Source organism: Megalops cyprinoides, chromosome 16 (assembly GCF_013368585.1).
Source record: "Megalops cyprinoides isolate fMegCyp1 chromosome 16, fMegCyp1.pri, whole genome shotgun sequence".
Lineage (NCBI taxonomy): Eukaryota > Metazoa > Chordata > Actinopteri > Elopiformes > Megalopidae > Megalops > Megalops cyprinoides.
In genome coordinates, this window is record NC_050598.1 from 30,017,453 (window position 1) to 30,033,698 (window position 16,246).

The 16,246-nt window shown below is 46.3% G+C and overlaps 1 protein-coding gene across 1 annotated transcript; it reads left to right on the forward strand.

Annotated features, from left to right (window-relative positions):
- Window positions 1–1,381: 1,381 nt before the first annotated feature.
- LOC118790932 (E3 ubiquitin-protein ligase pellino homolog 1-like) lies at window positions 1,382–14,863 on the forward strand. The gene is made up of 7 exons (XM_036548074.1): window positions 1,382–1,584; window positions 10,006–10,206; window positions 10,576–10,705; window positions 11,136–11,237; window positions 11,619–11,828; window positions 13,395–13,583; window positions 14,258–14,863. Exons 2-7 carry the CDS (start codon window positions 10,034–10,036, stop codon window positions 14,861–14,863), a joined length of 1,410 nt encoding a protein of 469 aa, XP_036403967.1. The 5' UTR covers window positions 1,382–1,584; window positions 10,006–10,033.
- Window positions 14,864–16,246: the final 1,383 nt, after the last annotated feature.

Genomic DNA, 16,246 nt, shown 5'->3' on the forward strand with positions numbered 1-16,246 from the left:
ACTTTGGGAGTCACTGCATAAGAGTGCTAAATGACAAAAATGCAAAAAAAATGCAAATATTAGAGGTGAGATCAGGTCACAGACAGATTTTCATACGTTTCCAAGCAGCCGCTCCTGCATGATCAAAAGGGAGAGAGCTAAAAATGTATGCGCCACCTCATCACGCCTAGCATCATGCTAACCACAAATTCATTTCAATCCTTTCACTGTATGATCATGGCTAAGTTATCTGTAATGACAACATGTACCTGTTTTGGAGCAGTTCTCATTGGCTGAACGAAGTTTCTAATTGCTCTGTCTGGACCCAGACCAGGTGGTATAGAGGTACAGTGATGTCTGTAACGCATGTCCTCACCGGACATGAGTTTGAGGCTACGACACAAAGATCACAAGACCAAAACGAAGAGGGCGATGTGAACCCCAGACAACTGCCTAGCTGCCAACTGGAAACCACAAGCAGTTTTTAATTATTCATCCTGCTTTAATCAAGTCTGATCAATTATTAAAGGCTGACCCAGCTTCATTTTGAACCAGACACATCATGTCTGCAGTCATCTTCACACCATCTGGGATTACAATATTTGGGTACCAAACACATGACCTCCCAAAAATTTAAAACACTGACCACTCCCCGCTGACACAGTTCGAAAATATTCCCAAGCATTTCGCAATCATTAGGTACAGCTAGTTTTGACTGCATTAAGAGATCTGTGAGTCAAAGCTGAAGTGCATTTGTTCATATGCCATTCTGTGGGAAATCTGTTTCTGAGCTGTTGCTCACAGTCATCATCAGTTCATTATGCTCAAAGTGTAACAGAATCAGGATAAGTCTGACATTTTTGTCAATGTACAACAAGTTTTCTTTGCACTTACTATTAGCTGCACACTACTGAAGTGTAGAGCTTCGGATCAGCTTACGTATACAACTACAAATACAAATTTATTCCCTTATCCCGAATACTCAGTAGTTAAATTTATCTGTATTTTGCAATATTAGGCCATTTTAAGACATTTGTTTAAAATTTGCTTTAAAAAGGCACCGTAGGCCTATTTACTACAGATTTTTCCATTTGTTTTTGCAGTTACTTGTAACATACAAACACAAACCATTTACGTATATGCTTCAATCTGTATGTATAGTTTTCACCTTATTATTTCATTTTGCCCATGAGCAAATTTTTACAATGAACTTCGGTATATGGCGCAAGAGAAAAAAACGTTTCAGAGAAAACCATATTTCCTCTTCTTCTTCGGCAGTTCAGGAGAAATACCTTGAAGAGGGAAAGAGAGAGAAAGCGAAAGAGAGAGGGGGATGGAGAGAGAGAGATGGGCGTGACGGTCGTGACGACAGATTGCCTGAACTGCGACTCGTCTCCCCGAAAAGAGACGAACGTGCCGTTACCAATGTAAGCGACGACAGCGCAGCGGCGATGCAGAAGGTGTTCTCTTTAATGATACCGCAATCAGATCCAGCGCAGCTCACGGGATATTAACATCACAGCGTCCGCTTCACAGATCCACGACAGGGGGTGAACATCAAACGGGATTAAAGACAGGCGCATCTCCAGCGGCAAACATCAGCGGGTATTTATTTATAGATTAACGTACCTGTTAAATTGTTGATCTAGAATATAGTCAGCGAACTGCTACAGCGGTGACGGGGATGCTCGTCAGCTGTGTTTAAACGTTAGGCTGGTTATGCTCGCATTGCAGCCTGGGTGTCATAAAAACAAGGTATACTCTACGGTATTTTGCGCTGCTGCTGTCGTCTCTGTGGTTGTCTGCGTATTTATGTGATGCCCTGTGCTGTAGTATTTGGCTGCACACAGGAAACCCCCGTGTTTTTTTCACCTCGGAGAATGTTGCGTTGTTACATCAATTTGTGAAAATAAAAACGTAATCGTAGATTCATATGCACTATAATATAGATACCAATCGGATTTACATTTTAGCGAGTGTTATTTAACAAACAGCGTTGCTTTAATATAGATTCCTGATAATAGTGATGAGAAAACAGTATGTATTGCGTTGCTGTTTTCAATGGCGATATTTGCCTACGATCACTCAACGTGACGTGAAAGTATCGTGTGTCACTTGTTTGCTTGCCTCTGTCCCATTTTCATAGATTTTTTTTTTTTTTTGCAAATGACAAGGCCACTTTGCCATTTCGTCGGCGCGACTGCTACCGTGTCCCGTGGGATGAAGCGCAATCGTGGTCGACAGTCGTAGTGTGGCAGCGGGACACGCAATACGCCGCAATCGACCAACTAGTCTCTGACTAGAGACGGTGAAACATTTATTGTATTAGCTAATAGGTAATTTTAGAAAATGGAGCAAATTTCGATCATATAACTCGAAGAATCGTTGAAATCCATAGTGCCGCTGTATCTTTTTATTTTTAATTTTCTTTGGGGGTTTTTTTTGGGGGGGGGGGGGTGCAAGATGGGCTCTGTAGCACCCACAAACCCACATGATAATGAGGCACAGGTGGAATAGACTCATAGTACCCACATACTCTCTGCACATTACATAAGTGACATAAAACTTGGAGCCTGCAGGGTTATCTTGACAGTAGCTGGTAGGATTTGTTGTCTTTTTGGTTCTAAACTTGGAACTTTTGAAAAACCCATACTTTCCCAAACCAAGAACGAAAAAATGAAATCCATGCTCGTCAATATGATTTCACTAAATTTAAACAGGGATGTAGAATTGTACCTGTGTAACGGTGTGTTTGTGTTCCTTGGTTTGTCCATGTTTATCGATGAAACTATAACTGTCATCATTCATTCATAAAATAAACATATCACAGCATTTCACAAAAGATTCTGTGCTGAAGATTCACTATGTCACTGTTGGGTCTCTGCTATGTCATTGTTATGTATTTGCTAGGTCACTGCTATGTTCTTCCTGTGGTTGTACTGACATCATGCTGTCAATTTACCATGTTCATACTGCTGATCAGTCTCTGGAACAACTTGCAGCTATCATTACAATTTAGTGTATCATAGATAATATATGGTAGTGTTATTTTCGTTATTATCATTTATCATATCAGCTGTTATCAGCACCACATACAATAGTAACAAATCTGTAATGCAGAACAACTCTGAAATATAAAGAGATATGATAATCTGTGGTTGTTCAAATTTAAGGAAGTCACAGCCTCAGTGGAACGGTGGGTTTCACAAACTCAGGACTCCCGCTATTGTGAAAAATGAGGAAATGACATCATTCAGAGTTACTCAAGGGGATCTGTAGCCCGGGTGCACGTGGGCTTTGTGCAGCAGAGTGGGAGCAGGTGAGTCAGTGTAGCTGATCCGTGGGTGGAGGAGGGCTGGGATTACTGCACCGCCCACCCCTGTGCTCTCTGTGGGGGGACGGGGAGAGGCGGTTTGAGGGGGCGGCAATGTGGAGGTGGACGGTTTCGTAATAAAAACTGTTGGTTGTCTTCACTTCCTCCCTGACACAGAATACACAAAGTGGGTTGCGATTATCCCGATTTAGCATTTTGGGATGTTCGGGTCAGTTGGAGAGTGGGTGCGAGGCTGGGCAGTGATGTAATCGAGACGGTAGGATCCAAGAACAAAAGTTTAGGGCCTGAGCCCATGACATCCTCCTTACTCTGAGCTCTAACCTTAGGTGACCTTGATCCAGGGCCAGGACTGAGCAAAACAAAAGACAATTTAATTAGAAGACTGATATCGGGACTAGAATATAGGGTTCGATCAACATACACACCCAGAACTTGGATTGAGTGGCGGCGCACTCTCCCAACTTCGTATTCTGGTGGTATATGTAAACGTCAAACCAAGGATGGAAGCACAGGGAAATATGGAATTTAGCTTCTGTTGAAAAGACGGATCTCCTTTCGGATTCAAGGGTTCACATACAAGGGTAGGAAGTGCAGCCCCTTAATAGTATGCATACGACTCTGCGCGAGTCTTTTTTCCCCATTTGAGTGGGAGTCTGCCTTTTTATTTATGAACCTGGGTTTAGAGTAGGCGTTGCGCAGATACACAATTATTTATGTTATATGGATATGTTAATCTAATCATGCGTTCGTTGTCAGAAAATAAGAGCAAGGCGTTGGCGTCACGACACAGAAATAAGGAGTGGTAGGATTTTTACATGTACATTCAATTTACCAAACAGCAGTTTGATATAGCATTCGAATTGTTTGGACTAAAACCAAACTTCTTTTCCTCGTGATCAGGCCTACAGACCTGCGACCTTGAAGGGTAAGGCTGAAAACTGGTTAACCCTTGGGCTCTGCTGCTGTATCTTGCTTTGTTTCTAGGATGTGCGTGTCTCCCGCTGCCCAGCTCATCCAATTCGGCGTGACTCAAACGCGAGGAGTAAGGCGCTTTATTTCAGAAAGGCATCTGTCGCTGTTGAGGAATGTCACGGACAGAACAGCGCAGCAGTCTGTTGCAGAGATGTCAATTTGTGTAACCTCCGGCAATGTAATAATTATGCCTAATTATAACCGAATGGCGATGAATTATTTCGCTGCAGCAAAATGTCATGCTTCCAGCAAGGTTTTGAGACTCAGCCAGTCTGCACTCAGCCCCCATGTATACCCATGTATGTTTAAGTGTCGTTAATTGAAGAATGATGTTGTTCTGCAGTTGTTGGTGCTGGTGTTCATGACTTTTTCGGCCACCCAGAGCCACTCACCCACGCTGTGTAAATCCTCCAGGCCAGCTTTAGCGTCACTGAGCTTTAACAGATCTCATTTAGTCTCTGCTTCCAGACATGCTGCTTGTGCTGTCATATTCTTGGAGTAATACATCATCATCACCAATATACTGTCCACGTATCATGGCCTTTTCAACAGCCATGGTATGGGGACTATATTAAGAAACTGTGTCATTTCCGTAGTGACTACAGTGGAAGATGCTTTAAGGGTGATTTAATAATTGTGACAGCTATTTGTGCTCGAGGACCTTCTGCACCCTCACATACAGCCTCTGTGTTCTGTCTGTAACCTTTCCCAGTTCCAGAGAAGTGTGGAAATGTTTATTTCCTGTTAACAGATTCCCAAATATGATTCCCTTCTGTAAATGCTTTATTTCCTGTTGTCCCCTGACCTTCAAGGTGAGCAGATCCTATTGAATTGAAAAGAGCAGTTTGAAGGCAAACAGTGATGGGGTTTCACAGTGTCTGTCAGCACAGTAGAGCCTCAGGATGGAGAAGGTGAAATCTATGCTTTATTTCCAGCGTTCAGCGGTAGTGCAGGATGGTGGACTAGGAGAGGGGTGGGGGGGGGGGGGGGGGGGCTTTGGGCGTGAGATGAAAGTAATGGCCTCTCCCTCCTGGCTGTGGGATGACTAAATACCATGTCATCTCTACTGCCCACATCCAGACTGGGCCAGCAAGGCCAGGCCGGACCAGCAAACTCTCCCTCGCCATTATCCACCTTATCGCCAGGCAGAACGACGGTAATCCGAACAAAAATTTGCGCAATAACACGACCTACATAAGATAACAGAGCGCTGACCCCACGCAACCCCCCTGCTTTTAGTGTTTGTCACAGACAGGGGGAAATGAAATGTCAGCCATTACTTACCGTTTACATTATATCACTGTTCATCGCTTAAGCGATTCCTTAATTCCAGACGGTGCTTTGCGCAGTGGCTTTCCTGCCAATGTCCGTGCTGACAGGCGCATTCAGTGAGGACGCATGTCACTGGCTTACTTCGGCTGCGTTTTCAAGGCAAGAGCGAACACATTTTGGAATAAAAATGTTGTTAGATTAGCCCCGAGGCACATGCAGCTGCCTCCTTACCTGCCTCCACCGGTTAATGGTAACCGCTTGGATCGATTTTGAAACACTGTCATTGGCTCCCCGGGTGGTGATCAGACGCTTCATGCCAGCCGGATTGGTCCGCTCTGCACTTCAGAGCACCTGTCTGTGTTTCCGCTGCCTAATCACCTGTCCTGGCTGTGTCCTCTCTCTGTTCTGGACTCGATCTGGTGAAACGAGCTTCCTACAACAGTGAGCACAGTGGAGTCTTTAGGCGTATTCCATGACAGACCGGCAAACCTCTTCGAGCTATAATCCTGGCTCCCCAACCAATCATCAACTCATCATGCCCTTATTTAATTCATACAGTTTTTGAATTACTTGTGTGTTGTGTTGGTGTACTGCACTTGTGAATTCATTGCAGTGGCTGTGGCTTTGCAGTACATTGCATCATATTATTGTCATTTAGCAGAGGGTCTTATCCAGAGCAACTTACATAAATTACAATTTTTTACGTGTAATCCATTTATACAGCTGGATATTTACTGAGGCATTCGTTTGGGTGAAGCACCTTGCCCAAGGGTCCAGCAGCAGTGGCCCGGTGGGGAATCGAAGCTTTCAGTTAAGCGACCTCCTCCTTACTGCTGGGTATCTGGGCGCATGCGAGGGGCTGATGCATGTGTGGATGCGGCCGGTTGTTTTCAGCGCGGCTGCGTCGCTCATGTGACTTTATTAGATGCACTGTGAACTCTGAATTTGTAAATCGCTCCAGACGAGGGCGCCTGCTAAGTGACTATGTGTAAAAATTAGAAACAACAGAAAGTGATGTCTGCTAACAGACAGTGTTTTTTGTATAATGCCAGACTAGGTGGCCATCTCATACTAGGGGCGCACGAGGGGCGGAGGAATGGGGGTCTGTAGACTCTCACAGCAGTTTTTAACTTTTCATGTCTTGTCTATCTATACAAACTGGCCTTCTGTAGTCTGGTCATCTGTAAAACCGATGGCTTGATTCTCACGCTGTTTGAAAGTTTGAGACAGGGGCACAGATAAACAGGACATTCATCAGACACAGTCGGGACAGGAACTTTGGCCTGCTCCACACTGAGGGCTTCAGATCCCCCTGTCTGAGAGGACTGTTTGTATCGAACTCAGAATCCTGGTTTTGCAATTCTAGAATGGCCTGAGAATTTGATTGTTGAGAAACTGTTATTAAACAGTTATTAAATGGTTAAATCCACTCTGCGATGGGGAATGTGTGTAGACTATGCTAAGGAGCTGGTACTGCATGCACTGTACTTTGGGCACAAGAAGGGGAACACTGTATTAACAGCCTCACTCATGGGTGTGTGTGTGTGTGTATGTTGTCAGCCCCTGTACAGTACCAGTTTCTGTTTCGCTGATTATGTTTGGAAGGAGAGAGAGACAGAGAGACAGAGAGGGAGTGCAAGAGAGATACAGATAAAGAGAGAGAGCAAGTGAGAGAGATGTCACCAACTTTATGTCCATTTATTCTGGAGATTGTCACTGTATCCTAGATGGAGGGTGTTATATTTAGCTTTCTTCATTTGTTCCAGCGTAGAAATAGAGGTGGCAGATTCTTTTCTTTCTCTCTATCTTTCTCTCATACTGACACATATACACACACATACACACACAAAGACACAATTATGTATGCATGCACACATACACAGACAATCATGCATGAATATGCACAAACACACACACACACATACACAGATACACATAAATCACATGCCCGTACCTTCCTACACAGACACACAAATCCACACACCACACACACACAGACACTTACATGCATCCATCATGTACACACACACACAAATACAGCAGTGGATGTACAGAGACAGTGAAAATAAGGAGTGAAAGGGAGAGCGAGGATTAAAGGGGTGGAGAAAGGGAAGGAGGGAGAGTGATGCTGGAGGCATATTACAAAAATGCTGAAAGATAGTGTCTGTTGTAAAGCAGTTATGTTATATTTCTCAGTTATCAGGTTCATTTGTCTGTATCTCAGCACCTCTATGCTTTATCTCCCTCACTCATTTCCCTTCTTCCTCTATTGCTCTTTCTCCCTCTCTTTCTTTCTCTCTCTCTCTCTCTTTCTCCTCCCCCAGGTTGATTAGAAAACGCCAGAGCACAGAGCAAGTGATCCATCACCCTGCCAATTGCTTGCACATGCGCACATGTGCGTGTGCGCGCGCACACACACGCACACAAGCACACACGCACACACACGCACACACACACACACACACACAGTATACTGAGCTGCAGCGCCTCTCCCAGTCCCCGCCCCTCTTTCGCGGCCCTGTCCGGCGTAGTCCCACAGTCCTCCTCTCTCTTTGTGTCAGCTCTCCTCCATACCTTCCTTTGTTCTCTTGTCTCCTCCCCCACTCCCCTCTTCTCTCCCACACCACCAAGCATCCCCCTTCTTTCTGCCCCCTCCTTCGAACACACCCCCATCCCTCCCCCACGCCCTGCTCCTCCACCTCACCCCACCCACTTGAAAGACTCTCTTCTCCACTACAGACGTAGAGACCCACAAGGAAATTTAACAAATTTGTCCAGAAATGCATCTGATTTATACACTCAATCATTTCAGAGTCAGGGAAATAAAATGTATGCATAAATTATGCATAATGAATTAGAATTTATACAAAATGAACTATAAACTATCCATATTTATATGAGTATATGAAATATACACAAACACAGCAACCATGTATGTATATATATATATATATATATATATATACATATAGATATATATATCTATCTATATATATATATATATATATATATATATATATATATATATATATATATATATATATATATATAAAGGAAAGAGAGAGACAGATTGATATAGATATATATCAATAGAAATACACACATACATACATAAACACATACCTGTATTTGTATCTAGGTACTACATTGGAGGATTTGATGATTACTCTGGATTTGAAATTATCTGATATTTAACATGCACATACCCAGTTTTATGCATATATTTACATTAAATCCATTTACTGTGATCTCTAGGCATGTCCTTCTCAGTTTTTTTTTTTTTTTTGATGGTCTTTTTTACATATCATTCTCATTCACCTATGTGTTTTTGTGCTGTATTTGTGCATTCACCCAGGAGTCTGCAAACACTGCCGTGTGAGGTGGAATCGTGTCCTTCAGCTGCATACGCGCTCGCCCACTGTTGATTAATTATAGTTTTTAACAAAGCCTGGCTCAAGGCCCTTGCGAGTGGCTCTACCCACATGAAAATCAGAATTTTGGGAATCGGTTATATTAGCATTTCTAAATGTTAAGCTCGGGCAGGTATTATTTTTGGCTGCCTGCTCTTAAAGGTGCGAAACGTTGAAACGTGAGTCCGCACCTTGATTAAAGAAAAACGAGGCTGGGTGGAAACAGAAACTGAAAACAGAAATGAAATGATAAAACTCAGACTCAAAGGGAATAATATTAAACACTGACAAATGATGGGGTATTGAAAATACAGACTTCAGACAATGCAAAGTACACAGGATGGTATTACATATTTACATATTATTATATTTTGTGGAACATATTCCTACTCTGAGAAAGTGACTCATTGAACTAGGAGAGCTTGTTTTGTCTTCATAGTGTTGTGCTTGTCAGGGTGAGGCCATTGTAGATCAAATCAAGGAAATGATATTTTGCTGTATTCAGTGTCTCCTGCTACAGAGTGTAATGACCCCTCATTCCAGTTTGATTCTTCAAAATGCCACGGTCAGACCCATTTGAGGTACGCAACCCAATCAGTTTAAAATTACATTAAAGCTACTGTATGTGTGGCACCACAAACATATTGATGATATTGGCATGCCATTCATTAGCAATCTCAGGCGTGCTGTGCAGTTGTTCAAAGGTTACCTGATCGTCAGTGGTCTTTAGAGTGACGGTAGCATTTATAAGATGCCTTTTGCAGTGGTACGTGATCTGGCATTCAGATCAGTGAAAGTGCACATTACGAACATGGGGAGATGCTTTGGCTGTAGGCCCCCGCTGGAGACAGAGGGGTTGGTGTAGATCCTGTGTCCTTCGATGTCTGTGTCAGTCTGGGTGAACTTCCCCCTCTCTCATTTTCTCTCACACCCTCCCTTTCTCTGACTTTCTATATCTCTCTCTCCTTCTTTTTTTCTCTCCTTTACTAAGATTTCTTCGTATTCTGTTCTTTTTTCATGTCCCCCCCCCCCCCTCAGCGGCGCGCCCGAGTTTTCCCCGGTGGGCATGGTTTTGGAGGGAAGCACGGAGGCCCTCTGTCCCCCCTCATCTCTGGAGCTGCGCCCCTCCTGCAATAAGAGCCAGCCCTCCACCCCGCTGGGGCCAGGCTGCCAGCCCCAGGAAGGCCTCTGCCCGGGGGACCCGGAGCCCGTCGTGTACGGGGAGCTGATTGTGTTGGGGTGAGCCGCCTCTCCGGCAGGGCCACACGCTGGGGGAAACGATCCATGCGCTGCAACAGCAGCACAGACGCAGACTGACGGAAAGGCAGACGGATGGACAGACAGACAGACGGGCTGAGAATATTAGATGGGTAGATGGACAGACAGACAGTGGGGTGAAGCTTTAACTTCACAGATGGACAGACATACAGTCAGCCTCACGAATGGACAGAGAGATTGAGGTATGAAGTTTAAACCTCACAGACTGACATACAGACACGTGACAAGTGACATTTAAACCTGACGGACAAATAGTCGTTAGGTAATCTGGTTTAACCTGTACAAGTAGACAGATGGCAAGGTGGGCATGGTGTCTCTGTGCTTCTTCAGGTACAACGGCTCGCTGGCCAATGGGGACAAGGGTCGCAGGAGGAGTCGTCTGGCCCTGCACAAAAGGCCCAAAGCCAATGGAGTCAAGCCTGACGTCATCCACAATATCTCCACCCCCCTGGTGTCAAAGGTCGGAGGTCACTCCGCTTTTTCAGTATACTTAAAAACAAAAATAAAAATCTAAATTATTTTTACTCATCGCAGAGTTAATTTCATTTGTATATCTGAAGCTGAAGCTTAAAATGAACAAACTTGGATGCTCTTAAAGTTAAATAGGTATTTGGTATTTGGAAAATTATACCTAAGGAAAGTGTTTCTGTTAGACAAACCAAAGAAGTATCAGGCAAGCTTAATGTTTTGAAAGAAGAACCCAGTGAGTCCGGTCTTTTTCATCTGTGTGTAGACATCTATTTTCAAATGCATGCAATTCAGAAACAACAGCTCAGGGATCCACACATCTGAGATCAACTATGAATGTCTGGTTCAGTGGTTTGTCATTCTTTTGTTTTATTTGCCGCTTGAGTTATGAGTTTTCCTGCTGTCACTGTACGTGTTCACAGGCCCTCAGCAACAAAAGCCAGCACAGCATCTCCTACACCCTATCCAGGAGCCACTCCGTCATAGTGGAGTACACACATGACTCCAACACAGACATGTTCCAGGTGAGCATCTCTCACACTCACACACACACACACAACCTGACAGACACATTCCAGATGAGCATCTCACACACGCACACACGACTCACACACACGCACACACACACGTTCTAGGTGAACATCACACATGCTCAAGATACCCTTATCCTTGAAATGCAACAATCGTTAAACCTGAAACAATCTAGAAATTGGATACTTTATGGGAAAAATGGTACCCTAATAAGAAATATATGAGTGCAAGGCAATGAAAGTATTATAATAATGTCGTGGGAGAGGAAACCCATCCATCCCAGCGAATGCATTAAAAAACGTCTGCAGTTCCAGTTTTGTGGACGATGAACAAGCTCACAGCTCCGTAATTCCCTCTGTCCGTGTGCCACCCAGATCGGCCGCTCCACAGAGAGCATGATCGACTTTGTGGTGACGGACACGTCCCCCAGCGGCCAGGGGCACGGGGGCGGGGGCGAGGGGGGGCAGTCGGCCCAGAGCACCATCTCCCGCTATGCCTGTCGCATCCTGTGTGACCGCGGCCCGCCCTACACCGCCCGGATCTACGCCGCCGGCTTCGACTCCTCCAAAAACATCTTCCTGGGGGTGAGCGAGTCGGACACTGAGAGAGGCTTGTGTGAGGACACGCTCCTGTTCTGAACGTCTGTTTGTGTGGAGGTTTGAGGCCGACAGGGTCTACGTTCTTTGATACAGAAAGATGCTTATATGATGCCACATGCTTTCCCTAAATGTTTGGTTGTGTGGAGATTTGGTGGTTTGGATGTTCAAGGTGTACAAGGAAAGGTGTTTGATAGTGTACATATGAGATTGGTTGTGGGATTTTAGTGTAGGGGGTGTCAGCTGTTTGATAGTGTGTGTATATGCTACAATCAGATGAGGTCACAAGGGTTTTTGACATGTGTGTTGTGTTCAGAGTGGTACATATACATCTGTTTTATATTCGGTGTGTTGTTTCATAGCTACACCTGCTAAGTCAGAGGTTTGTACATACATTATGTGTCATATTAGGGACAAACACAGTAAACTGCTGTAGATAAGGTATGTTACATGAGATGCACGAAGGTTGTCGGACATATATATTTCCTATAAAGCATATGTAGGTTGCTGGATATCTTCTGTACATTGTGTATATTATATATAGGGAATGTGTGTAGGCTGTTGAATATATATGATGAGTTGTGACAGAATGTATGTGTACACTGTTGGATTGGAATGTGCTATATAAAAAGTGGTTAAGATGTTAGTCTAAGTCTAAGTCTAAGTTTGAGTCTAAGTTAAGCTCCACAGCCTGGGTTTGATCCTGGTCATCATCAGCTGGTGATGACCGGGAGCTTGCACGCTCGCATGCGAGTGTGTCACAGAATTGCATTCATTCTCTTGCATTCATGAGAATTGCATTCATTCTCATTATCAGCATGCAGTGATAGTTGCAGTGAGATGAGCCTAGTATGCGATTGGCTGTTACAAAACAGGGTTGCATAAAGAAGGAAAAAAGCAAAAAAAAAAAAAAAAGAAAGAAAGATCAGTGAGTTATCTGTTATGTACAGCCGTAGTCACAGCATGGCTACTGGAAAAGCTGGCAGAGGAAATGTGTCCTTGGCAGGCAGTGTGCTCACAGCAGCACCACTGTGAGTCAGGGAAGGTGGAGACGCAAATCTCCATCGCCTGCTCAGAGTGCTAGGGAGATGGAGGAGCGAGGCACTCACTCGCTCACATGCATGTCTGATACCTCAAAGGCTGACCTGGGATCAGTTCAAGGTCTTTTAGGACGACACTAGGTGTGGGGGTGGGTGTGAGGGTGGTGAAGTTGAACCAGGTTGCTTACACTTTAGCTCTTCAGTGAGCAGTCAGAGGTTTAATGTGGTGATGTGAATCTTAGTTGGATGAACTGAATTTTACTGGACCAGAATACTCATTGCTGCTTCCAATACTAGAGCAGTAGAGATGCCTATAAAGCGTGCTAGAGGCTAAGAGGCTTCAGGAACCTCAGGAGATGGGAATGTAATTGCATTTTCAAAACGTGTGCTTCTTGAGACTCCTTGTGTTGAATAATTCACATTTATGATGTAAATGCATGTCAGCCATTACATTCCCCGTACGGCTCACTGTCCCTTTATTGATTGGCCGTTTTCATGTGGGCGGGTCCTGCAGGAGAGGGCAGCCAAATGGCGGACGTCGGACGGCTTGATGGACGGGCTGACCACCAACGGGGTGCTGGTGATGCACCCGGCGGGGGAGTTTGTGGCGGAGCCTGCACCGGGGCTGTGGCGGGAGATTTCGGTGTGCGGGAACGTGTACGCCCTGCGGGAGACGCGCTCGGCCCAGCAGCGGGGAAAACTGGTGAGAGAGGGGGGGCGGGGCAAAACTGGCGCTGCGCCGCGCCTCAGGAAGACAAACGAAAGTCCTGCCAAAGTCACCATTACCGCTGAAATCTAATTTCAAACCTGGCTCACTTGGAGATAAATACCATAAAAGGCAGAGACTGAAGCAGATTGTAGCGTTGAGTGAGGTTTGGTGGATATGATACAGTGTGCCAGTGAAATCTGTACATGTTCACCTTTTTACCTCTGAGAGGAAAAGAAAGAGAGAATGAGAGAAAAAGAGAGTTTGGGTACATCCAAGGACAAGTTGGCTGTATTGTTAAAAAGCGTGCACCCTACGTCCACTGAGGATCTTAATGTTAAATTAAATCATCACTTAAGGAAGAGAGTAAACATCAGCCAATTTGAGGCAGGAGAGGGCTTTTTATTTTTACAGGATGCCAACAGCACCCCCTGTTGGTGACAGTAGGGAATCACTGTTTTTCAACACAGGACAAAGGCTTCTGCAGGCGTTGAGGGGGAAAAAAAAAAGAATCATTCTGCATGAGGGTGGAATCTGTGCAAATCCGTCCACTCAAATGAATACTCCGCAGTGCCTTTCACAGCACCTTCCCTGCTGTCACTCGCCCCTCCTGTCGCTGGTCTTCTCCGCCCCTTCCCTTTGATTTTTCACCCCGCGTTCTGCCCCCGCAGGTGGAGAACGAGTCGAACGCGCTGCAGGACGGCTCTCTGATCGACCTGTGCGGGGCGACGCTGCTCTGGCGCACGCCGGCGGGGCTGAGACGCACCCCGACGCTGAAGCAGCTGGAGTCGCTGCGTCAGGAGCTGAACGCGGCCCGGCCGCAGTGCCCCGTGGGCTTCAACACGCTGGCCTTCCCCAGCCTGGCGCAGCGCGAGATCGTCGACAAGAAGCAGCCCTGGGTCTACGTCAACTGCGGCCACGTGCACGGCTACCACAACTGGGGCTTCCGGCGGGAGAAGGGCCCCGGGGCCCCGGGCGGCATGGGCACGTCGCCGGCAGCGACCGGCGAGAGGGAGTGCCCTATGTGCCGGCGGGTGGGGCCCTATGTGCCCCTCTGGCTGGGCTGCGAGGGGGGGCTGTACCTGGACGCGGGCCCGCCCACCCACGCCTTCTGCCCCTGCGGCCACGTGTGCTCGGAAAAGACAGTGAGGGGGTGGAGCCAGATCCCGCTGCCACACGGCACCCACGCCTTCCACGCCGCCTGCCCCTTCTGCGGCACCTGGCTGACCGGAGAGCAGGGCCACGTCAAACTCATCTTCCAGGGGCCGCTCGACTGAGCGCGTGCGGGGGGGGGGGGGCGGCAGAGAGGTGGGGGGAGGGAAGGGGGGGAGAGGTGTGGTGATGGGTGGAGGCCTGGGCTGTATAAAGGTGAGGGTTGGGGGGGGATGGGGGGTTTGTGGGGACGGTGTAAATAAACTGGAAAAATGGACAGGAGTTGCGGTTTCAGTGCGTTTCTTCTTGTGGGTAACGTTCAGGCTCAGGTGGGTGTGTCTCTGCTTTTGACAGACAGGCCAGTTGTCAAGTGAGCCTGTTTGACCCTGTTCAGGGGGTGATAACGGTGTGAATGAATACTATCTGAATTTACTTTTCGCTTTACTTACGACTCTATATTTGCCTTGCAGATGTCCTGTTATAAAGGGTGAGCTCTAGTTTACAGTTTTATACATCACTCACAAGTAACGCTGGATGGTTACCTAGTCAGTTTGAATCTTTTGCTCAAGGTCACACTGGCAAGTTTCCCCAGCCTGGATTTGAACTGGTAAACCCCCGGAGTAGGGGGTCTTCATCAGGTGGAGATGCATCATTTCCCCTCAATCTGCTGAGAGAAATTGGCCACCTTTTTGTGATCATTACTTCAGGGGTCATGTGCACGCGTGTGTGTGCGTGCGTGCGTGCGTGCGCATGTGCGTGTGTATTCGCGCGTGTCTGTCATACGCAACTCCAAAGCAATATGCAAAAAGAAATTACTACATGAGGACAATCTCAAGGTGAGTTGTCCCCCCCAGCTTCCGTCTAGGTGGCTGACTGTATTGTGTGACCCTCCTCCAGGAAAGTTCCCCTGGCTGGTGGTACGATAAGGTATGCACCGTGTTCAGTAATCAGGATCCCATTTGGGCAATGCAACAAGACACCCTGACCCTGCTGAATGGCAGTCACCACTACCCTTAACTGCCACCGATATATTGCTCACCCTCTCTCCATCTCTCCCTCTCCCTCTTCGATCCTTCTCTTACTCTCCCCTCCTTTCTCTATCTGCCTCTCTCCATCTCTCCCTCTTTCCTTCCCTTTCAATCGTCTGTCCCCACTCCCTCTCTCCATCTTTCTCTCCCTGTCCATATTCACTGTTTCTCCCTCTGTCTCTATCTCGCTCCCTCCTACCTTCTCTCACCTACTTTCCATGTCCCTCTCTCCCTCCTTTTCTACTCCATCTAATTCTCTCCATCTCTGCCTTCCCTGTCTTTCTCTTTCCTTCTCCCTCTTTTTCCCCTCCTCTCCTGTTTTCTTTCCCTCTCTGTCCTTTATTCTTTCTCTGCCTATCCCTCCCTCTCTCTCCCCCACTCTCCCTCCTTCCCTCTCTCCCTCTCCCTCCCTCTCTCTCTCTCCTTCCCTCTCTCTGCACTCTCTCTCTCTCTCTCTCTCCCTCCTTCCCTCTCCCTCTC

What these genes read in the sequence shown, in the direction of transcription:
- LOC118790932 (XM_036548074.1), top strand. Translation starts at nt 10,034, where the DNA reads ATGGTTTTGGAGGGAAGCACGGAGGCCCTCTGTCCCCCCTCATCTCTG. An exon ending in CCACCCCCCTGGTGTCAAAG is followed by an intron (nt 10,706 to 11,135) that starts GTCGGAGGTCAC and finishes ACGTGTTCACAG; the next exon opens with GCCCTCAGCAACAAAAGCCA. An exon ending in CCCAGCAGCGGGGAAAACTG is followed by an intron (nt 13,584 to 14,257) that starts GTGAGAGAGGGG and finishes CTGCCCCCGCAG; the next exon opens with GTGGAGAACGAGTCGAACGC.